Below are 25,969 nucleotides of genomic sequence, written 5' to 3'. Positions count from 1 at the left end.
GCTGAGATGATTAAGCAGGGACTAGGGGGCGCTGAGTCCCACCCCGTATTTGGCAGAGGAGGAAAGCGCGGCCCGAGGTGGGAAACACGGCCAGTACAACACAAGTATGCCCCTCGGGGAAGGCGCCCCATGAGAGGACAGACAGGCCTCCCAGGGCTGCGGAGGGTTCTGAAGGGCTCTGGCCACAGTCAAGAAGAAAGATGATGACTTCTTTGGCGCAAAACTCAAGAGCATCTTCATTGAACAACTCCAGACAAGTGGCTCTGGGACCCTCCCCCGAGGGCGCACTGCCTGCAATGTCACGTGTCCCCTGGGTCGTGAGGAGAAGTGGCCACCCCAGAAACACAGCTCACAGGAGCCACAGGGAGCCCAAGGACACCAGCAGAATGTAGCCGGTGAGGACGACCGGGCTCAGGAAGACAGGGCCAGCCCTACTGATGAACCTCATGTCGCTGATCTGCTTCTTGATCCAGTAGGTGAAGTGGGAGGTGCTGGTGTAGATGCCTGGGAAGTGTTGCCAGTTGCAGCTGTGACTCCAGCTCACCAGCCCTATCTGGATCCAGGAGTTGTTCACCTGACACACGAGCGGGCTGCCGGAGTTAGCCTGTAGAGGGGAGGGGGGAGGCGTGAGGGGGGCAGCAGGAGGGTCTCGCTGCAGGCCCTGCAGAAGTTCACACCTTCCTGGGCCATGTCCTTAGCATGAGGACGTGCTTACGGTAGGCTGTGCCGTCTCTGGTAACCTGGCCATGAGCCTGCTCTGTGGCAGGAAGCTCGGCACTGGGGCCCCAGCTCAGGACCGCGCTGGCCCCTCTCTCCATTCTCCTGCTACCTCTCTGACTAGAGCCCCCGAGTCCCTTACCTCTGTCCTCCCTGAACTCCTGGGGAGCCTCCAAGGTGTTGCCCTTGACCGCCTTCTTTCCTGGTCTCCTGCTTGCAGAGTGACCTATTTGAAATGCAAACCAGCCCCCTCCCTGTTGTGCAAAGCAGGTGCGTGTGTAAGAGTAACATTTGCAACAGGGTCAAAAAGCAATGGCTGTTGTGTCTGCTGCTGGTGGGTTTATGATTTTTTTAAAACTTTCTTTATACCCTTCTGTATTGTTGAAACATGTTATAAATTGGAAAAACAGCTCTTGCGCGCACTCTCACTCACTCTCTCCAGATATAGATATAGATATACAATGTAATTCAAACCAAGACTTAAAGAACATAATCTAGTGAAGAGTGCATGAGACACTTAATGAAAAATAATAATAATAAAACTCTGCCTAAGAATATAAAAGGAGACCTACCGCAAGGTAAAGATATATTTTTGTTCTTAAGTGAGGCAACTTAAAACCATACGCGAATGCCAGATCTCAGCATTTGGCTTCCTGCAACACGGAAGGCCAGGTACCAACCCGGCCTTGCTAAAAAGAACTAAATATGCATGATGCTATTAAAGACTTACCATTGTAAATGAGCTGGCAAGAAAACGAAGACTTCTCAAAGTCCAAAGGAGGGGAGCTAAGCCCTAGGAGGCTTTTGTCCCAAGGCTACTGGCCAGACCCAGTGGACCTGTGTGCCAGCTTTTCACAGTCTTGTCCATGGGTGTGGGAGATAAGAGGCCAAACCCGGGGAGCCTGCCCTAGGAGGGGAGCCCAAGACGAAACCTCTGGCCGAAAGCTACACCTCCCAAAGAGGACCACCTCCTCCGAGTGAGGATAAACTGGGAGCACCTGCCCTCCCTCGGGTGAACCTGCCACTGGAATCCATGTGATGTAGGCGGTTCCAGAACCCAGGCCAAGGGTGTTGTTCAAAGAGGTCCTGGGTTGGTCATATGCCCCGTTATCTGGCAGAAGCAAACGTAGATTCTGTCTGAAGAAACCACCATTAGAGGCCATGGTTCAGGGAATTGCACAGAGAACACTCTAAGAAACATTTCCTCACTCTTTAAAACAGCACCTCATACACAGGGAAGTTGAGAAACCATGAGCAAATGCCAACCAGCAGGAAAAAAAAAAAAAAGAGAAGAGACCGTAATTAGAGGCTTCACGGCTTAAGACTCAAGGATTCGTGCATATGGGAGGTTCAAAGTTTCTGGTAATGCAGCACAGGCTTGGTGGGGAGGGGAGGGGTGCTGCCTGTTATTCTTTATTCTGCATGCATATTTTATGAATATTCTTTTGTCTCTGTCCAACAGAGAGTAAAAGCAATTGAAAAAGAGAGCAATGTCAACCCTCCTTACATTAATCTCTAAGGTTCAAACAATTCTGAATAAAATGCCAGGTGGGTTGTTTTCAGGACTTTGCCAATCTGATTCTAAAATTGATGTGGAAGGACGGCAGTCCATGAATTCTATGACAGGTCTGAGAAAGGAGAGCAAATGGGAGAGGAGGGCAGGGGTTAGGTCTGACCTAGCAGAGAGTTAGATGGATCTCAAAGCTGTCGTTACAGAAACTGTGGTAGTGGCATAAAAATAGGAAAACTGACCAACCGTGCAACGGAGAGCCAACCTGATATCTGTATGTGAGGAGATGTGGCAGGTGTTCCAGAAATTTCTGGGAAGGGAGGTCTCTGTTGTAATGGTGGGGAAACTGATGAAGAAAAATGAAGTTGGGTCCTGCCTGCCATAACAAAACCTCAAAGGAATTAAAACCCTCAGTGTGAAAGGTTAAAAAGATAAAGTTCATTAAAAACATGTAGGATCATGACTTTGACTTAAGATGATTTAAGGACTTTATACATTTAATGACTTAATATGTTTTAGAATAAGACTCAGGGCGCCTGGGTGGCTCAGTCGGTTAAGCATCTGACTTCGGCTCAGGTCATGATATCAATGGTCTGTGAGTTCGAGCCCCATGTTGGGCTCTGTGCCCACAGCTCAGAGCCTGGAGCCTGCTTCGGATTCTGTGTCTCCCTCTCTCTCTGCCCCTCCCCCACTCATGCTCTGTCTGTCTGTCTCTCACAAAATATACATTTTAAAAAACTAATATAAGACTCAAAACCCACAAACTCGAAGAGGGGAGATGTGTCAGGCTTACATCAAATTTATGACTGTTCAGTGAAGGACGCCAAATGTCATTGAAGATAGATGATGAATTAAGACAGGGCATTTATTCTGTCTAAAACCAATTAGAGGTCAATATCTAGTATATGTGAGGACACCCTGCACAGTAACAAGCAGAGAGAGAGAGTTGGGAGACTTCTGGGGAGGATGGCGGAGTAGGAGGATCCTGGGCTCAGCTTGTCCCACGGATGAGCCTTGATAACACCCACACCAGAGTAAATACGCCAGAAAATGCCCCAAAGCCTGGCAGAACAGGCTCACCAAAGCTAAATGCAGAAGAAAGGCGACCGTGAAGAGGGTAGGAAGGGTGGAAACCCCACCAGGAGCCAAACTGACCTGCAATACTGTCTGTAGGAGGAAGGGATGCCACAGGTGTAGGGCAGGGAGAGGAGCATACCCCACCCCAGGACCCCGGGCACAGGGGCGCCCCACTGGGAAAATGAATCACCCTCATACCATTTGGCTTTGAAAACTAGAGGGGCCTAACTTTGTTAGTTCTTACAATCAGTGGAGCTTAATACAACTTTAAAAATCAGTGGCTCAGCTCTGGGAGAGCCAGAGGGTAATAGGAAACTGAGTCTTTGCTCTTAAAGAGACGGCATAAGAAATAGCGGGGGAGATACAGCGAAGCAGCAGCTTGAAAACACCTAGGGTATATGAAAATGAGATGTACTTACTAACCTCAGAGTGTGTGCTGGAGGGGCAGGGGCCTTCGAGGGACTTCTCCAGGAACAAGGAGCTGGCAGGTGCCGTTTCCCTCTCCTGCCCCCCAGCCTAGATATACAGACACCTGCGGGAACCAGTCCTTTGAGAACGCTCTCCACACTTCGCCCCTGCATTCTCCTACAGACACACCCTGCCCCTCCATCGCAGCTGGCCTCAGCAGCTCCCCAGGCAGTCGTAGCTCATCCTCCTGCAGTGGCCAGCACAGACCTTGCTGGCGTTGTGCACCCCACCCCACATTCTCCTGCAGACATGCTCCCTCCAGCATGCCCTTGGCAGGAGGCCGTCCAAAGAAGTACCACAGCCAAGCAGGGTGCCAGTGCCACTCCAAAGTGACTCCTCCCCCAGGGAGAGGGGAAGATAACCACACATACCAAGCAAGAGTGGCCCCAGCAGTGGACTGGGGGCAGACATCTGATCTGACTGCAGGCCCCACCCACCAATGACAGTTTTCAGGGGACAGCACAGGGAAAATACCCTGCAATTCAGTGCTACCACAGTTCTCGCAAACGCCTGGTCTGACTCAACTCAAGCTGAAGGTGGCCCCAGACTGAAACGCTAACGACAGAGACCAAACCCTACCCACAACAGGCAAAGTGACGGGACTGAAGGCAAACGTGTCTCAGCCACAACAGTAGGGTCCACACAACACACACAGGAGACACCCCTTCAGTGCCAGGTTCTGGTGAACAGGGGATATTGCAGTGCAGGGCACAAGACCTCTTCATAAGTTTGCTACTTTCAAGAACAGGAGATGTAGCTGACTTTCATAACACAAAGAAATAGACACAGAGAGTTAGACAAAATGAGGAGACAGAGGAATATGCCCCAAGTGAAAGAACAAGACAAAATCACAGCAAGAGAGCTAAACAAAATAGAGATAATATGTCTGATAGAGAATTTAAAGTAATGGTCATAAAGCTACTCACTGGACTTGAGAAAAGAGTGCAGGACTCCAGTGAGTCCCTCAACAAAGAGATAGAAAACATAAAAAGGAATCCACCAGAGATAAAGAACTCAAATAAATGAAATAAAAATACATTAGAGGGAATTAGTAGTAGACTAGAGGAAGCAGAAGAATAGATCAGTAACCTGGAGTACAGAGTTATGGAAAGCAATCGAGCTGAATAAGAGAGAGAAAATACGAGTGACCAACAGACACATGAAAAGATGCTCAACGTCACTCATCATCAGGGAAGTACAAATCAAAACCACATTGAGATAACACTTCACACTGGTCAGAGTGGCTAAAGTTAACAAGTCAGGAAACAACAGATGTTGGTAAGGACGTGGAGAAAAGGGAACCCTCTTGCATTGTTGGTGGGAATGCAAACTAGTGCAGCCGCTCTGGAAAGCAGTGTGGAGGTTCCTCAAAAAATTAAAAATAGAAATACCCTACAATGTAGCAATAGCACTACTAGGAATTTATCCAAAGGATACAGGAGTGCTGATTCGTAGGGGCCCATGCATCCAAATGTTTATAGCAGCGCTATCAACAATAGCCAAATTAAGGAAAGAGACCAAATGTCCATCAAATGATGAATGGATAAAGAAGATGTGGTATACACACACACACACACACACACACACACACACACACACACTAGAATACTACTAGGCAATGAAAAAGAATAAAATCTTGCCATTTGCAACAACATGGATGGAACTCGAGGGTGTTATGCTAAGTGAATTAAGTCAGTCAGAGAAAGACAAAATCATATGGTTTCACTCATATGTAGAAGCTGATAAACTTAACAGAAGACCATGGGGGAAGGGAAAGAAAAAAATAGTTACAAACAGAGAGGGAGCCAAACCATAAGAGACTCTTAAATACAGAGAACAAACTGAGGGTTGATGGGGGTGGACCACAAGACCAGCCCTATAAGAAATGTTAAAGGAGATGCTTTGAGTGGAAAGGAAAGACCATAAGCATGAGTAAGAAAAGTAGGAACCACAAAAATACTAAAATCATATCTATAAAAATCAGTCAAGGGACTCACAAAATAAAAGTATGTAAAGTATGACACCATATTTCTACAATGTGGGGTAGCTGGGAGAAGAGTAAAGAATAGATTCAAACTTATGTAACTATCAACTTAATATAGACTGCTATATGAAGAAGATGTTATATACAACTAATGGCAAACACAAATCAAAAACTGGTAATAGATATGCAAAAAATAAAAAAGATAGGAATCCAAGTATATGTAAAAGCCAGAAAACTGTGAGAGAAGAGACTAAGAGAAGAGAGAATCAGAGAATTATAAAAACCATAAAAAAGTAACAAAATGGCAATGTGTACATAGCTGTCACTAATTACTTAGAATGTAAATGGACTAAATGCTCCAATCAAAAGGCATACGGTGACGGAATGGACAAAAAAGCAAGAGCCATCTGTACGCTGCTTATAGGGGACTCATTTCAGATTTAAAGACACATGCAGATTGAAAGTGAGAGGATGGAAAAGCGTTGATTGTACAAATAGAATTGAAAAAAATAGGGCACCTGGGTGGCTCAGTCAGTTGAGCATTGACTCTTGGTTTAGGCTCAGGTCATGATCTCACAGTTCGTGAGATTGAGCCCCTCATCGGGCTTCATGCTGCTGGTGTGGAGCCTGCTTGGGATTCTCTCACTCGCTTTCTCTCATCCCTGGCTTGTGTACATTCTCTCTCTCTCTCTTTCTTTCTCTCTCTCAAAATAAATAAACTTAAAAAAAAAAAAAAAGAATTGGGGTTCTTGGGTGGCTCAGTTGGTTAAGCGGCCGACTTCAGCTCAGGTCATGATCTCGAGGTCTGTGAGTTCAAGCCCCGCATCGGGCTCTGTGCTGACAGCTCAGAGTCTGGAGCCTGCTTCGGATTCTGTGTCTCCCTCTCTCTCCACCCCTACCCCACTCAAGCTTTGTCTCTCTGTCTCAAAAATAAATAAATGTTTAAAAATTAAAAAAAAAAAAGTTTGGTGAGGCAGGGAGCCCCTCCTCTCCCAGGAGCACCAGAGGAGAGAGATGTGGTTGGGCTTGGCAAGGTTTAAATCGAATTGATTTTTAAATCGAGACTTGTAATCAGGGCATATCATAACTAAAAGTGACTGAAAACTGTATACTCTGCCTCAGATGATGTTTGGGGGAGGGAAGAAGCTGTGACATAGGGCATGTGAAGGGCAGTGGCTTGAAAGAATAAAATCATTTCATGTGGACTCTCTAACAAATTGAGACTGTTCAGCAAACAAATACACAAGGGGATGTGTAGCACAATACCATTTATGCAAGTTAAAATACACATTCAGCAACACTATGCATTTTTCAAAGATACAGACATCTCTAAAGACATGTAATAAACAGATTTGAGTAGGTGCCTTTGCAGGGCAAGAATATGAAAGACGAAGGGGAAAATCAAGACACTGATAATCAAGCTAATGATAACGTGAGGGCTGTTCCCTGAGAGAGAAGATTTTACTGGATTCTGCAACCTCAGACAACAAGAGAACTCAGAATAGTGGAGAGAGAGCAATAGCACTGCTAGGAATTTACCCAAGGGATACAGAAATGCTGATGCATAGGAGCACATGTACCCCAATGTTCATAGCAGCACTCTCAACAATAGCTAAAACATGGAAAGAGCCTAAGTGTCCATCAACGGATGAATGGATCAAGAAGATGTGGTTTATCTATACCATGGAATACTACATGGCAATGAAAAACAATGAAATCTGGCCATGTGTAGCAACATGGATGGACCTTGAGGGTGTTATGCTGAGCGAAATAAGTCAGGCAGAGAAGGACAAATATCATATGTTTGCACGTATAGGAGGATTAGGAGGAACTTGACGGAGGAACAAGGGAGAGAAGAAGGGGGGAAATGGTGGGGGAAAGGGGAGAGAGGCAAATCATGAGAGACTCTTGAATGCTGACAAAAACTGAGGACTGATGGATGTGGGGGGGAGGGGCGATGGGCATGGAGGAGGACACTTGTGGGAATGGGCACTGGGTGTTATGTGGAAACTAATTTGACAATAAACTATTTGTAAAAAAAAAAAATGAAAATAGATCTAAGTAACAGTAACATTAAAAATAAAAAAAAAAAAGAATAGTGGAGAGAGAAAGAAATCGCAAATGTGGACATTCTCTTACCACAGTAAAATAAAACCAGATCCCAGAACAAAATGTGAACTACTCTATCAAAGGAAAAGAAATTAACTTTCAAAAATGTTCAGGTAAAAACAGTATTAAAATCCATGATTGTTGTGTAGGGCGAAGAGAATACCACGTATGGCAAAGCCCGTGGGATAGGGGCCTTAAGTGCACACGGAAGAGTCCTGGTCTAAGTATTTTTATCAAACAAGTGAGAATGAAAGTAAGTTATTCATTATTATCATCAATTATGTATCACTGCACATTCAGCTCAAGACACTTGAAAAGGAATTAATAAAGACAAAAATGGGGAAATCCATGCATTACAAAGCAGAAATCATAGCCTTGAGAAGTGAAATCAATAGCTTGTTCTTAAAAAGCAACAAAATAGGGGCACCTGGGTGGCTCAGTTGGTTGCACATCCGACTTCAGCTCGGGTCATGATCTCACGGTTCCTGGGTTCAAGCCCCGTGTCGAGCTCTGTGCTGACAGCTTAACCTGTTGCCTGCTTTGGATTCTGCATCTCGCTCTCTCTGCCCCTCCCCTGCTCATACTCTGTCTCTCTCTCAAAAAATAAACATTAAAAAAAATTTTTAAACAACAAAATTGATAAATCTTGTACATCTTTCCAAGAAAAACAGAAAGAGGAAGAAAATGCAAATACTTTGTGGCGTGAGTAGAAAAGAGGCTAGAAGTGCATCCAGGGAAAATATACTCCCCTCAGAATCTGAAGAATGTTTGTAACTTCCTCTTTATGGATTTAAATTCTGGATAGAATGAGTAATTTCTAAGAAAATGCAAGTCATAGAAGTGCAATAACCACGGGCAAAACAACTTAAAATATTGCCCACAAACTACCCCTCAAAGGAAAACAGGCCCACGTGGTTTCCGGGGTAACTTCTCTCCGGCATTCAAGAAGCACTGAATGAGAAGAATTCAAAAAGCAGACAATTTATGTTGTTTCAAATGTTCCAGAACACGGACTAATATTTTTCAAGGGAAGCATAGTCTTGATTCTATACGTTGATACAGGGGGTGCCTTTCTCAACACACCTTAAAAAGGGGTGGATGGCGCCCCATGGGACACTCCCTTCCCAGGCCTTCCCAGGTCTTCCCAGGCCCTGCACCAACTCTGTCCTGTGCCCGGCCTAGGGCCCAGCGCGGCGTGTCTGTTGGGATGAAGGAACAAATGAAACACATTCTAAAACAAGATATTATCAATCTGAACCCGACATAAGAAGGAAGAGAAATTACACCGCGGGCGGGGGAGACAGACCTGAGGCATCTGTTCATGGAGCCGACTCGGCACCTCACTTCAGAGTATGGAGTCATCCTGATAGCTACAGAAAACCCATTGTAGGAAGCAGGGCATTCGTTCCGGAAGTAATAATGCCACAGCGGAAGAGGAAGGAGTGGCTCTCTCCCTGACAGATGATATGCCAAATGAGCAGGAGCTCCATGCTGAAGTGTGAGGAGTGCGTCCGAGAAGGTCGGCAACAAGAAAAAGCACAGCTATATTCCAGATCATTCAGGGGAGAAGTGCCCAAGGCCGTGGAAAAAGTAAACATCGTGACAATAAAAGAGGCAAAAATCATTGCTAAGTGTAGCTCATAGGAGTGTAGGCCTGGGGAGCCCCAGAGAGTCAACTAAACACTCTTAGATGTAACAGAAGAGTTCAGCTCAACTCTTTTCAACAGGAGGAGGAGTCTGGGGATGGAAAGGAAGAACATGAAAATGAAGGAAGGTCTCGTCCTGCTGAGGAGGAAGCTGCAGATGCCAGTGAACTCTGGGTGCTCATATATTAATATTAAATGTTAAATACATGTGTGGAATATACAAGGAGACCAGTAGCAGAATGAAAATGAGACATGACAATTTCCAAACCAACAGCAGAGAGGTGGAGTGGAAAACAAACCCAACCCAAAATGCAAGGTGGGGGAACAAAACAAAACATTCTTTTTGGTAAATGGATTAAAGGATATTCTTCCAGGGGCGCCTGGGTGGCTTAGTCGGTTAAGCGTCCGACTTTCGCTTAGGTCATGATCTCGCGGTTTGTGGGTTCGAGCCCCGCGTCGGGCTCTGTGCTGACTGCCAGCTCAGAGCCTGGAGCCTGTTTCAGTCTGTGACTCCCTCTCTCTCTGACCCTCCCCTGCTCACGCTGTCTCTCTCTCTCCTAGAAATAAATAAAACATTTAAAAAAATTTAAAAAAAAAAAAAGGATATTCTTCCAGATATGCGGACAAAAACAGGGTCCGGCTTTATGCCATTGGACAAGAGATGCATTTAGAACAAAATGGCACAGGGGATGCCTGGGTGGCTCAGTTGATTGAGCATCCAACTCTTTCTATAAAGTTTTTTTAATGTTGATTTATTTTTGAGAGAGAGAGAGCGCTCGCGTGTGCCTGTGTTCCCTCCTCACAGTGGGGGAGGGGCAGAGAGACAGGGAGACACAATCTGAAGCAGACTCCAGGCTCTGAGTTATCAGCACAGAGCCCAACACAGGGCCCGAACTCACAAACCCGTGAGATCATGACCTGAGCCAAAGCTGGACACTCAACTGACTGAGCCACTCAGGCTCCCCGAGTGTCCAACTCTTGATTTTACCTCAGGGTCGTGGGATAGAGTCCTGCATCAAGCCCTCTCTTGAGCCCCACATTGGGCTCTGCGCTGAGCATGGAGCCCATTTAGTATTCTCTCTCTCTCCCTCTGCTCCTCCACACACACACACACACACACACACACACTCATGAATTCCATATAAAATATAAAACAAAAGTTTCTTAAAAAAAAAAAAAAGGCACAGTGTCTCCTGGAAGACAGAGAAATTGTTCTGAAATATAGTTCTTACACTGCACTAGACAAGAAAAATAAGAGGTATACACGTTGAAAAGAAGGAAGTAAATTGATCATTCTTTGTAGATGATGTGTTTCTGGACCTATAAAATTAAAGAGAATCAACTTGATCCAGAAAGGATGCTTGGTACAAGGTAAACACACACAGACACACACAGACACACACAATTATATATATGTATGTATGTATATATACACACATACACAATTATATACATATAAAATTATATGTATAACATGTATATATGTATGTATACGTATAAAATATGTATATATATAATTATATATGTATATAATTCAAGCAGAAAATACAATGAAAGAAAACATACTGCTCACAGCAGAGATATAAAACACATAGGTATATACTTAAACCACAGCAGCCAGTAACTATATGGAGAAAGCTATAAATCCTTTGCTCTAAACAGAAAGAAATAGAACAACATGGTCTACTTTCTCTAAGTTAATCTATTGATTTCCACCAACACTGCCACATGATTTTTTTCTGACATTGTACTAAGATTGCTCGGTTGTAATGAACACGGGAGAGCAGCCAGGCAAATTCCTTAAAGGGAGAATAATGAAGGACTTGCCTGACCACATACAAAAGAAAAACAAGAATTCAAACGCTACAATAATTTAACAGTGGTGTTGGCAAAAGAATGAGACTGCAAGAGGCAGAAACAGACCGATACAAGATGGAAATGTAGGCTATAATAAAGGGGGCATTTCTTTTTTCTTTTTTTTTTCTTAAGGTTTTATTTTTAAGTAATCTCTACACTCAACATGGGGCTTGAACTCACAACCCTGAGATCCAGAGTTGCGGAGTTGCACACTCTTGGGTGGCTCAGTCAGTTAAGCGTCCAACTTCGGCTCAGGTCATGATCTTACGGTCTGTGAGCCTGCTTCAGATTCTGTGCCTCCCTCTCTCTGCCCCTCCCCGCTCACTCTCTGTGTCTATCTCTCTCTCAAAAATAAATACACATTAAAAATTAAAAAAAAAAGAGACACACTCTTCTGCCTGAGCCTGCCAGGTCCCCCTAAAGGGGGCATTTCTATTCATTGCCAAAAATACAGTAAGCAGGGGCGCCTGGGTGGCTCAGTCCGTTAAGCCTCCAACTTCAGCTCAGGTCATGATCTCCCATGTCATGGGTTTGAGCCCCGCATCGGGCTCTGTGCTGACGGCTCAGAGCCTGGAGACTGCTTCGGATTCTGTATCTCATTCTCTCTCTCCCTATGCCCCGCTTGTGCTCTGTCTCTCTCTCTCAAAAATAAACATTTTAAAAATTACATTAAGCATTCAATAAAAGATAATTTACATAACTGGCTATATTTGGAGAAAAATAAAATGGATGCCTTCTCTTGACCTTCCAGATGAAACAAAGTTAAAATATTTAAAGAAAAGAATTAAGAACATGTACCATTGAACAATTTTATCTTAGGGTAGGAAAGGTACTTCTAGGCATAGCACGAAAACCACTATCATCAAGAGGAATAATGATAAATCAAAAGTTTAAATAACTCTATGGGGAAAAAAATCCAAGCCAAAAAAGGGAAATGATGGACAAATAGGGTAAAATATTGTGAACCATTTTATAAATGGTTAAAATGTCCAGTTCCCAAAGTTTTAAATAACTTTTTTATTTTGAAATAATTTGAGACCCCCAGAAAAGTTGCAAATATAATATTTTTAACCTAGATTTACTAACTGTTCATGTTTTACCATATTTGTTTTATATTCTTTCCCCATATGTGTATGTGTATAGGTGTGTATGTTTGTGTACGTGTGTGTGTATATATATATACACATATATATACCATCTTTAAGTTGAAAAAGACATGATGCTCCATTACTGATAATTACTACAGTATATAACATCCAGAGTGTTTACAAATCAATAAAAACAAAAGTAGTTTAATAGAAAATCATGAGCAAATGGCAGGGAAAAGGGTAAATGGTACACTGAACACGGCAAGCATCTTTATCTAGACTCCCTTTGTCATTTTACAATTTGTGTAGAAGGTGAGTTCTTTCTCTGACCCTGGGTAGACACTTGGGTAGCACCAGAAGGTTTTGCTCACTGTGATTAACATAATCATAGGTGCTCTGAGGACACTGTCACATAAACATGTCTCAGTTCAGAAATCAGAATATGCGTTCCCACACAATAATTACAACGCCAGACTTGATTTAAACTAAAAACTCCTCCCCGCTGCTGTTTAAGGCTCTTGGTAAGCAGGATGCCTGGGAAGGAAGAAGCCAGGTCCCCTTCCCCACCCCACTCCCCTTCAGCTACCCCTCCAACCCCATCTCGCTACCCTGTTTCCTGACCCTGCCAAAGTTAAAGCCAGAGAGAGAGAAGCAAAAGAACCAGCTTATCCCCTAGGTACTTCCTGCGCTCTAGGTCTTGGGCAGATTGACAGCTGAGTCTGCCCCTCAGTGGGCACGTATCACATCCTCTGAGTGATCTTCTGAGACCCCTCCCAGATCTGACACCCCCCTCCTTTAGAAGGGGAAGGGGAAGCGCACAGGAGCAGCTCTTTCCAGAGAAATCCTCCTCATAAAAATTACCTCCCACTCTACTCTCTTGACCCTTTGGTACATATACATCGTGGAATGTCACACAACTATCTTTGAATCCTGATACATACTGTAATTTCATGACTTCACTGAAACTTCCACTTTAAGATCCTACTGCACAAGCAATTTACAAAATTGCTCGATTTCATGAAATTAAAGCAAAAATAAAAGTTTTAGCCTACCAGAGGAACAAAAGGTAAAATAAAAGTAATGCCTAATGCTGATGATGATGTAGACAAAAGGGCACTCACATACTGTTGGTATTAATGTAAATGGATCAAATATTTGAGGGGGCTAATTTGTCAATCTCTCTTAAAATATGAAATGTGCATACAACTGATCTTGTAATTACACTTCTAAAACTTCGTTTTAGAGAAACACTTGAACAAGTGTGCAAAGATCTATGAACAAAGATTTTTACTCTGGCATGGCAGAGAAACATTGAAATGAGTTCAGATGTCTATCAATAGGAGAATGGTTAAGTAGATTGTGACACAGCATTATGAGAGAATTACTATTCAGTATTCAAAGAGAATAGAATGCATTTATATACATAGTTCAAGATAGTCCAAGATCTATTTCAAGTGAAAGTAAAAAAATTTGAGAATAAAATCATAGTACAGTCTTTCATTAAAAATAAAAACTAGAGGGGCACCTGGGTGGCTTAGTCGGTTAGGCGTCCGACTTTCGCTTAGGTCATGATCTCGCGGTTCGTGGGTTCGAGCCCCGCGTCGGGCTCTGTGCTGACAGCTCAGAGCCTGGAGCCTATTTCGGAGTCTGTGTCTCCTTCTCTCTCTAACCCTCCCCTGTTCACGCTGTCTCTCTCTCTCCTAGAAATAAATTTAAAAAAATAAAAAATAAAAACTAGAAGGGTGCCTAGGTGGCCCAGTCGGTTAATCATCTGACTTCACATAGGTCATGATCTCACGGTTTGTGGGTTTGAGTCCCAAGCTGGGCTCTCTGCTGACAGCTCAGAGCCTGGAGCCTGCTGTGGATTCTGTGTCTCCCTCTCTCTCTTTCTGCCCCTCTCTCACTCACTCACACTCTCTCTCTCTCAAAAATAAACATTTTAAAAATTAAAAATAAATAAATAAATAAATACCAGAAAACAACCCTAAAACTTACTTAGGGTTTCATATATGGATAGAAAAGAAGTGTTAGGGATAGAAGCTAAATAATTTAGAGTGGAAATTTCTAGGTTGATTATAGGAAAGTCTCATTTTCTAATTTTTGCATTTATGTACTACTTTTTAAAGGAAATGCATGTTCTTTCATTTCACACTATATGTGTATTTTTTCAAATAAAGTAATGACAATTGAATCACAACGGTACAGAAGTTAAGAGATGAAACCAAGGTTTAATTAAAAGATAAGTTTTGGGCGCCTGAGTGGCTCAGTTAAACATCCAACTCTCAATTTCAGCTCAGGTCATGATCTCATAGTTCGTAAGATCAAGCCCCGTGTCGGGCTCTGCACTCACAGTGTGGAGCCAACTTGGGATTCTCTCTCTCCCTATATCTCTCTCAAAATAAATATTTTTCAAAAAAAAGATTTCATGGTTTTAAATACTTCAAACACAAAACTAGAAAGCATAAATCTTTTTGTTCAAGAAGACAGAAAAAGAAAACCAAATCAAGCCCAAGGGAAGCAGAAGAAAAATTACTAGAAATAGAAAATAATGAAATAAATGTTTAAAAACTTAACCGCATACCAGGCTGCCAGGCAAGTTACAACCCATTCCATATAACTGGTATTGCCATAGAGCCAATTTTATGACCACACAGAAATTGGGTTGGAAATCATTAACAAAACAAACAAGTACACATGTTTTGTAAATCAAAAACACCACTCTTCTAAATAAGTCATGGGTCAAAATGAAATAAGAATGGGAATTATAGAAAATATTTAGAGGCAGATAACAGTAAAAATGCTACATATTAAAATATGTGGCATTAAGCTAAAGCATTATTAAGAGGGGAATTTGTAGCCTTAAGTACTTTTATTAGAAAAGAAAAAAGTAAGGAGCACCTGGGTAGCTGAGTCAGTTGAACGTCAGTTCGTGAGTCTGAGCCCCGCGTCAGGCTCTGTGCTGACAGCTCAGAGCCTGGAGCCTGCTTTAGATTCTGTGTCTCCCTCTCTCTCTGACCCTCCCCTGCTCCCAACCTCTCATTCTCTCAAAAATAAATAAACATTAAATTAAAAAAAAAAAAACCAGAAGACCATGGGGGAGGAGAAGGGGGTAAAAAAGTTACAGAGAGGAAGGGAGGCAAACTATAAGGGATTTTTAAATACTGAGAACAAACTGAGGGTTGATGGGGGGTAGGGAAGAGGGGAAAGTGGGTGATGGGCATTGAGGAGGGCACTTGGGATGAGCACTGGGTGTTGAATGGAAACCAATTTGAAAAAAAATCATATTTTAAAAATTTTAAGGAAGGAAAGAAAGAAAGAGAAAGAGTCAAGGCTCCTGGGTGGCTCAGTCTGTTAAGCATGGGGCTCTTGATTTCAGCTCAGGTCATGGTTTCAAGGTTCATGAGTTCAAGCCCTGCATAGGGCTCCATCCTGACAGTCTGGAGTCAGCTTGGGATTCTCTCTCTTCTCTCTCTGCCCCTCCCCCACTCACACATGCTCTCTTTCTCTCTCTCAAAATAAATAAATAAACTTTAAAAGAAAATTAAAAAGCCCAAAACTACATTGGCTGTCTTCTTTATCCATTCATCTATCAGTGGACACTTGGGCTGCTTCCATATCTTGGCTATTGTAAATAATATTGCAATAAACATAGGGATGCATTTGTCTTTTCAAATTAGTGTTTTCATTACCTTCAGGTAAATGCCCAGCAGGGGAATTAGTGGATCATAGAGTATTTGTATTTTTAATTTTTTGAGGAACCTCCATAATATTTTCCACAGTGGCTGCACCAGTTTGCATTCCCACCAATGGTGCAAGAGGGATTCCCCTTTCTCCACATCCTCGCCAACACTTGCTGTTTTTTGTGTTGCTGATTTTAGCCTTTCTGACAGTTGTGAGGTGGTATCTCATTGCGGTTTTGACTTGCATTTCCCTAATGAGGAGTGATGTTGAGCATCTTTTCATGTGTCTGTTGGCCATCTGGATGTCTTCTTTGAAAAAAATGTCTATTCAGGTCCTCTGCTCATTTTTTAAATCAGATTGTTTGAGTTTTTTGGAGGGTTTTGGGGGCAGGATTTATTTTTGTTTTTTTGACGTTGAGTTGTAGGAGTTCTTTACATATTTTGGATACTAACCCTTTATCAAAAATATCATTTGCAAATACCTTCTCACATTCAGTAGGTTGCCTTATCACTTTTGTTAATGTTCTCCTTTGCTGTGCAGAAGCTTTTCCATTTGAATTTTTCTTTTAATGTTTTTATTTATTTCTAGGACAGAGAGAGAGACAGCGTGAGCAGAGAGGGTCAGAGAGAGAGGGAGTCACAGACTCTGAAACAGGCTCCAGGCTCTGGGCTGGCAGTCAGCACAGAGCCCGATGCGGGGCTCGAACCCACGAACCGTGAGATCATGACCTAAGCGAAAGTCGGACGCCTAACCGACTAAGCCACCCAGGCGCCCCGAAGCTTTTCCATTTGATGTAGTCCCAATTGTTTTGTTTTTATTTTGTTTTGCTTTTGTTGGTCTTGCCTGAGACAGCAGATTCAAAAACAAATTGTTAAGGCTGTTGTGAAAGAGTTACTGCCTATGTTTTGTTTTAGGGGTTTTAAGGCTTGGGGTCTTACATTTAGATCTTTAATCCATTTGGGGTTTATTTTTGTGTATGTTGTAAGAAAGTGGTTGAGTTTCATTCTTTTGCATGTAGCTGTTTGGTTTTCCCAACATTATTTATTGAAGGGACAGTCTTTCCCATAGTATATTCTTGCCTCCTTTAGCCACTGATCGGTGTCTATTTTTGTTTCAGTACCATATTCTTTGGATTACTCTAGCTTTGTAGTATAGCTTGAAATCTGGGATTGTGATACCTCCAGTTTTTTCTTCTTTCTCAAGATTGCTTTGTCCATTCTGAGTCTTTTGTGGTTTCATACAAATTTTAGTATTTTTTATTCTAGTTCTGTGAAAAATACTATTCGTGTTTTGATAGGTGTTGCATCAGATCTGTAGATTGCTTTGGATAGTATGGATGTTTTAATGGTTAATTCTTCCAGTCCATGAGCATGATATATCTTTCCATTTATTTCTGTTATCTTCAATTTCTTTCACCAGTGTCTTATAGTTTTCAGAGTACAAGTCTTTCACCTTTGGTTAAATCCATTCGTAGGGATTTTATTCTTTTTGATGCAATAATAAATGGAGCTGTTTTCTTAATTTCCTTCTGCTACTTCATTTTTAGTATATAGAAATGCAACATTTTTCTTTATATTAATTTTGTATCCTGCAACTTTACTGAATTCCCTTATTAGTTCTAAGAGTTTTTTGATGGCTTCTTTAGGGGTTTCTATATGTAGTATCATGTCATCTGCATACAGTGACAGTTTTACTTCTTCCTTACTAATTTGGATGCCTTTTATTTCTTGTGTTTGTCTGATTGCTGTGGCTAAAACTTCAGTACTATATTGCACAAAAGAGCAAGATAAAGTAAAAGACAGGTAAAATTTTTAAAAATAAAATAAATAAATAAAATTGGCAGGAGTGAACATCCTTGTCATTCCTGACATTAGAGGAAAAGCTTTCAGCTTCTCACCATGAGTATGATGGGCTATGGGTTTGTCATATATGGCTTCTATTGTGTTGAGGTACCTACCCTCAATACATACTTTCCTGAGCGTTTTTACCATGAATGGATGTTGAATTTTGTCAAGTGCTTTTTCTACATCTATTGAGATGATCATATGATTTTTATCCTTCATTTTGTTAATGTGATATATCATGTTGATTGATTTGCAGATAATGAACCATGTTTACAGCCCTGGAACAAATCTACTTGATCATGGTGAATGATCCTTTTAATGTATTCTTGAATTCAGTTTGCTAGTATTTTAAGGATTTTTGCTTCTATTTTCATCAGGAATACTGGTCTGTAAGTTTCTTTTTTAACCTGTCTTTGTTGTCTGGTTTTAGTATCAGGGTAGTGCTGACCTTGTAGAATAAATTTGGGACCATTCTTTCCTCTTCATTTTGGAATACTTTGAGAAAGATAGGTATTAACTCTTCTTAAATGTTTGGTAGAATTCATCTGTGAAGCCATCCAGTTCTGGAATTGTGTTTGTTGGAAGTTTTTTGATTACTGATACTGATACTGATACTAATCAGCCTGTTCGAATTTTTTTTTCTTCCTGACTCATTCTTGGAAGATTGTGTATTTCTAGGAATTTATCCATTTCTTCTAAGTTGTCCAATTTTTTAGTGTATTATTTTTCACAGTTGTCTCTTAGAAAAGTTCTTTGTATTTCTATGGTGTTGGCTGAACTTCTCTTTTTTGATTTTATTTGAAGCCTCTCTCATTTCTTTGATAAGTCTAAAGTTTATCAATTTTACCTTTTCAAAGAACCAGCTCTTAGTTTCATTGATCTTTTCTATTGTTTTTTCAGTCTCTATTTTATTTATATTACTCCAATATTTATTATTTTCTTCTACTAACTTTGGGCTTTGTGCTTCTTTCTCTCATTCCTTCAGGTACAAAGTTAGATTGTCTGAGATTTTGTTTCTTGAGGTAGGCCTGCATCACTATTAACTTGCCTCTTAGAACTGCTTTTTAAAGCACTGCCAATTTTGTTTATTTTTGGAAAAACTGGTCATTACTTTCAGTGTTATGTTATTATTTATTCTGGTTTCTACTTATTTCTGATTTTCTTTGTTATCTCCTTCCTCTACTAAATTTCAGCTAAGTTTATTCTTTTTCTAGTTCCTTGTGGTGTAATGTTGTTTATTTGAACTTTTTCTCTTTATACAAGTATTTATAGCATAAATTTCACTCTAATGTCTGCTTTTGCTGCATCCCATAGGTTTTGAATATTGTATTTTCTTTTTCTTTTGTTTTGAGACATATTTTGATTTGCCCTTTTATTTCTTATTTGGCCCATTGCTTGTGCAGTAGTGTGTTGTTGAATATTTACATATTAAATATTTAATATTTACATTGTAGATTTTCCAGCTTTGTTTTACTGTTGTTGATCTTTAGTTTTGTACCATTGTGGTTGGAAACTATTCTTGGTATGATTTCAGTCTTCTTAAATTTGTAACATTTATTATATCTCTTTTTGTGTGATTTAACCAGAAGATTCTTTTATGTGTATTTAAGGAAAATGTGTATTCTGTTTTTCTTGGATGGAATGTTTTATATTTATCTTTTAGAACCATGTATTCTGAAATATGCTTCAAGTAAAAAAAAATGTTCTTGTTGGAAAAAAGCAGTAACTTTAACTGAGGGTATTCATTTAAAATAAAACATATCAGAGGGGAGGTGGGTGGAGGATGGGCAAAATAGATAAAGGGGATTAAGAGTACACTTATCATAATGAGCACCGAGATGATGTACAGAATTATTGAATCACTATATTGTACACCTGAAACTAATATAATACTGTATGTTAACTATGCTAGAATTAAAATTAAAAACTTAATAAATTTAGGAGGCACCTGGGTTCCAACTTCAGCTCAGGTCATGATCTCGTGGTTTGTAGGTTCTAGCCCTACATCGGGCTCTGTGCTGACAGCTCTTCTCTTCAGATTCTGTCTTCCTCTCTCTTTGCCCTTCCCCCACTCATGCTCTGTCTCTCTCTGTCTCTCAAAATGATAAAAAAAAACTTTAACAAAACTTAATACACCTGGGTGGCTCAGTCGGTTAAGTGGCTGGCTTCAGCTCAGGTCATGGTCTCTCAGTTCATGAGTTCAGCTCAGGAGCCTGCTTCGGATTCTGTGTCTCCCTCTCTCTCTGCCCTTCCCCTGCTCAGGCTCTGCCTCTTTGTCTCTCAAAAATAAATAAAACATTTTTTAAAAACCTAATTTAAAAAAACTGTTTTTGCTGCATCTCAAAGATTTTGAACCATTGTATTTCCATTTTCATTTGTCTCAAGCTATTTTTCAATTTCCTCTTTGATTTCTTCACTGACCCATTACGTATTTGGTAGTGTGTTGCTTAGCCTCCACATGTTTCTGTTTTTTCCAGTTGTTGTTTTTTTTCTCGTAACTGATTTCTAGTTTCATACTGTTGTGGTCAGAAAAGATGCTTGATAGGGTTTCAATCTTCTTGAATTCACTGAAACTTGCTTTGTGGCCTAACATGGGATCAATCTATCCTGGAGAATGTTCTATGTGCACATGCAAAGAATGTGTATGCTGCTGTTTTTTTGATGGAATGTTCTATATATATATAATTTTTTTCCTGTATATTAAGTCCATCTGGTCTTGACTACAATAAAATCTAAACTACTGTTGAGCAAAGGACAGCGTAAACATAATGAAAAGATAAATTAAAACACCAGGACAAGATATCTGCCATGTACACAAGGAACACAGAACAAGCATTCAAAACATAAAAATATAATAGAAAAAGGCAAACAATAGAAAATGTGCAAAAATAGCTGAGTCAGTGATTCAGAGAAGAAGAATCACGAATGAAAAATGAGCACAGGAAGAGACGCATAGCTGTCTGGTCACTGGGGACATGCCCACGGCAGCCACGGTGGGACACTATAGCTCTGCTGCTCATCAAACAGAATGGAAAATGTTTTATAGTCTGATGATAACAAAACTGTCGCCAATACTATGGAACGACAGAATTCTCAAACACTGCTGTAAGAATATGGGTTAACATGATCACTCTGGAAAACAATTGGCAATAAGTATTTTAAAAAAATTTTTTTATATTGAGAGAGAGAGCAGGGACTGGGCAGAGAGAGAGGGAGACAATCCCAAGCAGGTTCTGTGCTGTCAACTCAGAGCCTGATGTGGGGCTCGAACTCATGAACCATGAGATCATGACCTGAGCTGAATCAAGAGTCAGATGGTCAACCAACTGAGCCACCCAGGTGCCCCAGCAATAACTATTAAAGATGAAGGTATACACTGCCTATGACCCTCCCAGTTCCTTGCAGGACACACATCCTGTCGTGAATTTTGGAACATGTAAATAGGGAGATGTGTGTAAGAATACTCAGAGCAGTGGTTTGTGATATGAAAAACTAAAAACTGAAAATCACCTTGATGTTATAAACAATAGAGTTTATAAATTGTGACATGGTCACAAGAGAATTATCACAGTTAGAGATGTTAATGAATGAATTGGCTGCACTTTCCAATAGGGATAAATTTCCAAAACAATGTTGAACAGAAGATGCAAGAGGCAGACACATGCTTACGGAATGATGTCATTTATGCAAAACCAGTTCTGCCAGCACCTGGCCCACATCTGGGCATGTAACTGATGTTCCGAAATGTTCAAAAGACCTGAGAAGCATTGCCATTATTACTATTATTGTGGACGGGTGCAAGGAGTATTCTGACCCTATTTTACAGACTTGGCAACTGAAGGTCAAGGAAAGGAGATTTTCATAAGGTCACTGAGTGCCTATGAAAAGGAAAGCATGATCCCTGAACGTCCCCTCCCTCCCCTGGGCCAAACCCCCGCACCTGACAAGAGTCTGTGCCGAATTCTGAGCCGGCACACAGCATGTCCTGCCCAATGAATTTCTTGTCTTCCTTCAAGAAGAGGAACTTGTACTGCCTATGGCAGATATCATTGTTAATGATCTTGACAGCCACCTCCTGAAGACTGTAGGGGGTCTTTGAGGTTCCTAGAAAGAGAGAGAGATCTTGCCTCATTATCCCTTCAACTATTGACGCATCTCCATTCTGAAGTTGTCCAGATTCACTAGGGTTGTGAAACAGGCCTACTGTCCTGGGATAGTAATTTATAAAGGCCCCATCCCACAGCCTGACTTTTGAAAACACCTAAGCTCCTTAAAAAGACCAAGTGAAAGTCTCCCAAGGGGTTCAGAGCAGCATCTGAGCACTGAATGAGGACAAGGAGAGATGACTGCAATAATTTGGGTTTCACGAGGGCGGGGTCTGAGCACTGCTCCATGGCCACCTGGCAAGGTGTCAAGAGTCAGGAGCCCAAAATGTGCCACTCCTCTGGAGGGCAGGATCCCACAAACACTCCTCGATTCTAGGACTCTAGGGTGGCACCAATCATTCCTTGTTACCTTGAGGTAACAAGTATGTATGATGGCCGCTCAAAGCCTCAATACTTGCTGGGGTCATGACCAATGTGCCACTTGCAGACAGGGAATCCCGTGAATAGCAAGACTAATTTCTCTGCCAGGGCTTTAACTTAACTGGATTTAACTTAACTTTGGGAACTGAGGCCCACGTAGACCATGTGTGTCTTTTACACTAGAGCACTGGGGATCTCTTCCTATCAACAGAGGTGAGGACGGTGTGCAGCTCAGGAATGTTTGCTGAGGGACCGAACAAGTGAAGAAGGGAATGAACCAACGAGTCTATGCTGGAGCTGTGTTCCAAGGAGGCCGCGGCCCTGGGATCTCCCTGCCGGCCTTTACTCACCTTGATCAGTTTTATGTCTCCACCCTATCACCCAGCACATGGTCCCGAGAGATGGCTGGAATTTGGTGTTGGGCAGGCAGACAGGCTGGATGAGGGGGGACCAGGAGATGGGGTCCCTGAGCTTCAGGAGGGCAATGTCCCGGGATATGAGGTTGTGGAAGTCCTCGTGAATCACGATGCGAGTGAGCAGAAGCTGAGTGCCGTTTTCTGGGAGGTGTTGGACTCCCACTCTCACGGAGTACTGTCTGGGGTCCTTGGATCTGCAGGGCCATAGGTAGCAGGCAGATTGCCCACAGTGAGGCATAAGTGGTTGGAGAGGCGCGGACTGAGCACAGGAGAACCCAGCCAGGTCCCTACACCCACATCCTCAGATATACAAGGGCCCCCCCACCTCCAGGCCAGAAAGCAAAGCCGCTGGGGATGGCTGGCCACCCTGACTGACCTCTGTAGGCAGTGCGCAGCCGTGAGGACCCACTGATGGTGGATGAGGGAACCGCTGCAGATGTACGCACCCAGGAATAGGATGCTCACTTGCCATGGCCACTTGCCTACCTCCACCAGCTTCCCCTTCACCATCTTGCAGGCGATGTTGGTGTGACCACAGGCCTGGAACCAGGGCTCTAAGGAAAAAAGTAGAAAGGGGACCATGCCAGGCTCGTGCAGACTCTCAAGACCACCATACACAACAGACCATTGAGGCAGAGAGAGCCACATGCCAGCCATCACACATGTGGGGAGGGGCTTTGCATACAGCTCTGCAAATGGCAAAGGCCTAGAGGCAGCAGGTGCCCCACATGAAAAAGCAATCCCACAAACGATGGGGACTGGACAACCACCCCCCACCCCAGGATTTCTCTCCGCCCGCTCGTTTACACAAGCAGATGGCTAGAGGAGTGAAGGAGGAGACTCATTCGAGGAGTGAGTGAGTTGCCAGTCAAGAGGTAAGTGATACCATGCATATGAGTGAGCAGGATGGCTTAGAGCTGTGGTCAGAAAGCAATGGACAGTGATGTAGCCTGGTACAACCCCAGGGCTCACTTTTGGAGGTCACCTCCCGGAGGTGTGCTCTCTGTGACCATATGAGGAAGGAGTAGAGATGCTTCTCAATCCCCACCTTGCCCCGTCTCATCACCAAGAGCAGGAGTGGGAGAAGAGGGAGCTGCACTGAACTGGTTATAAGACGGGGATCTTGACCTGGACCATCTTGGACTGCTATTTAATAACTTAACATCGAGGACAGGAGAGGGAGAAATTCTACAGCAAAGGTTGGAAACCAAGATTAAAGAAAAAAAAAGCGTTTTTTTGTATATAGTCTGCTGTCAAGGTCGGACTGGCCAACAAGCTGCTAACATGCAGTCATGAATCCTCATAGAGGCAGTTAGACATGTGTTCATGCCGTCAGAAGCTGGCATGGTTCCAGAAAGTCGGTTTCCCTCAGCAACTCAGTGTGCAATGCCAAGCAGAGTGTCAGGGACTCAGCAGCAGTAACCAAGGCTTGTCCTTTCCTGGGGGGGGGTCCATGATGGTGGTGGAGGGGTCCACTGATAAACAGACAAGGTTAATAGCCTATGATGACCCCTACGCATTAGCAGAAACATTTGGTGGGGCCTGACTCACAGAAATCCCCCATTGATGTTTAGGTCATTCTACCATTCCCAGGGCTCCTGGGACCATCAGGTGTAGATGGCCAACCCCCTTACCACAGACTTCCGTGGCTGGACACCTTTATCCTCAATCAGGGCCTTCCACAGGGGTCCACAGGCCCCCACATCTCCACAGAGTTTTGTCCTGTCTTGCTTTCTCAAGGCTCCGTTCTTGCTCGTGTCCCTATCCAATGGCTTGCTGTCCTATTTTCCATTTCCCCCCAAGGGGGAGCCGCGTTTCCAGCTCTTCTCACATGCTGTGGTGGGTCTATGGCTACCTTGTTGTTTTGGATTGCAGCTTGCCCCAGTGGGGACTGTTCCACTTCAGGAGGAAAGTGGGGTTCCAGAGGCTTGCCCTCTCCTTTCTCACAAAGCTGAGGGCCCTGTGGAGCCAGGGTCCTGCAGAATGAGCTTCACCACCTAAAAAGTGACAGTCCTGGGGGGCAGGGTTGAGCTCCACAGCTACGGTCCACACCCTCAGTGTGTTCCCCAGGCTCAGACAACAACCTTCCTCAGAGCTCACATCCAAAATAACACCGACTCCCACCTCCTTACAAAGGATTTGCCGGATTCGACCTGGAAATGCCAGCACCAGGGACAGCGGTTCAGTCAGAGGGGAGACATGATGGATTGTCTGGGGGGTGTGAGGTGTTGCAGATCAACCTCGCCACAGACACAGCATCACCATCCCACACACAGGGAACACTCAGTGGCTGGAGTCTACTAAAAACCGGTATTGAATCCTGGCTCCCCAAGCCACCTGGGCCTTGGTTTCCCCTTGTGAAACGGAGATACTGGTAAAGGCCACCTCATAGGGTGTTGAGACCTTCCATAGCGTGAGCAGTCAGTCACTCAAACCTCACATTGTCATCCTAAGTCCTGGTTCTCCTAGATTGCGCCTCCCAAACAAGCTCATCTGGTCCCCGGCTGTCAGCCTGTTCCCCAATTTCTAATAAGGCTCTTCCCTTGTGTTCATGGTCACCCTTACCAAATGGAAGTGCTTCCACACTATCTGGGCCCCTAAGTTGGCACACTGCAATCTGGTGAGGATGTGCCCATCAGGATATGGACACATTCAGGCATGAGGACAGAACCCAGGCCCTCCACCGCCTCTCCCCCATGGGAGAAAGTCCTACCTTCTAAAAAGAAGGAATTTCCAAGTTTGGCAGAAGAAATTGGAGATGTGAGGCTCTGAAGATCTCTTGGCCCACATGCCATGGCTGGCAGGTGCCCGGCCTGCACTGGCCCTCATAATGGGACGTGGGGGCAGGGTGGGGCAGGGCATCTCCACTGTGGGAGAGTTCTAGAACTCATGGTTTGTTTATTCACAGTGGCAGGGAGTGGGCCTCTGCCCCAGGGTTTGAGGCTCACCCAGCTAGGGCAGCAGCAGGATCCTGACAAGGAGACAGTGTGGTCCTGGCAACGTCCTACCGGGGCCACAACGGGATGCTGCTGGAGACGCCTCCCTG

General features: G+C 43.1%; 1 protein-coding gene across 1 annotated transcript; it reads right to left on the bottom strand.

Annotated features, from left to right (window-relative positions):
• Positions 1–211: 211 nt before the first annotated feature.
• Positions 212–25,745, bottom strand: LOC120229344 (putative serine protease 46). Its single transcript, XM_039228288.1, has 5 exons — positions 25,637–25,745; positions 23,300–23,477; positions 22,858–23,117; positions 21,922–22,085; positions 212–604 (listed from the first exon to the last, which is right to left on the bottom strand). The coding sequence occupies exons 1-5, from the start codon at positions 25,716–25,718 to the stop codon at positions 350–352; spliced, it is 939 nt and encodes a 312-aa protein (XP_039084219.1). The 5' UTR covers positions 25,719–25,745; the 3' UTR covers positions 212–349.
• Positions 25,746–25,969: the final 224 nt, after the last annotated feature.

This window comes from Hyaena hyaena, unplaced genomic scaffold (assembly GCF_003009895.1).
Source record: "Hyaena hyaena isolate Hyena2069 unplaced genomic scaffold, ASM300989v1 scaffold_30, whole genome shotgun sequence".
NCBI lineage: Eukaryota > Metazoa > Chordata > Mammalia > Carnivora > Hyaenidae > Hyaena > Hyaena hyaena.
Note: the sequence above shows the minus strand (reverse complement) of the source record. Positions and strands in the feature narration are given on the sequence as shown.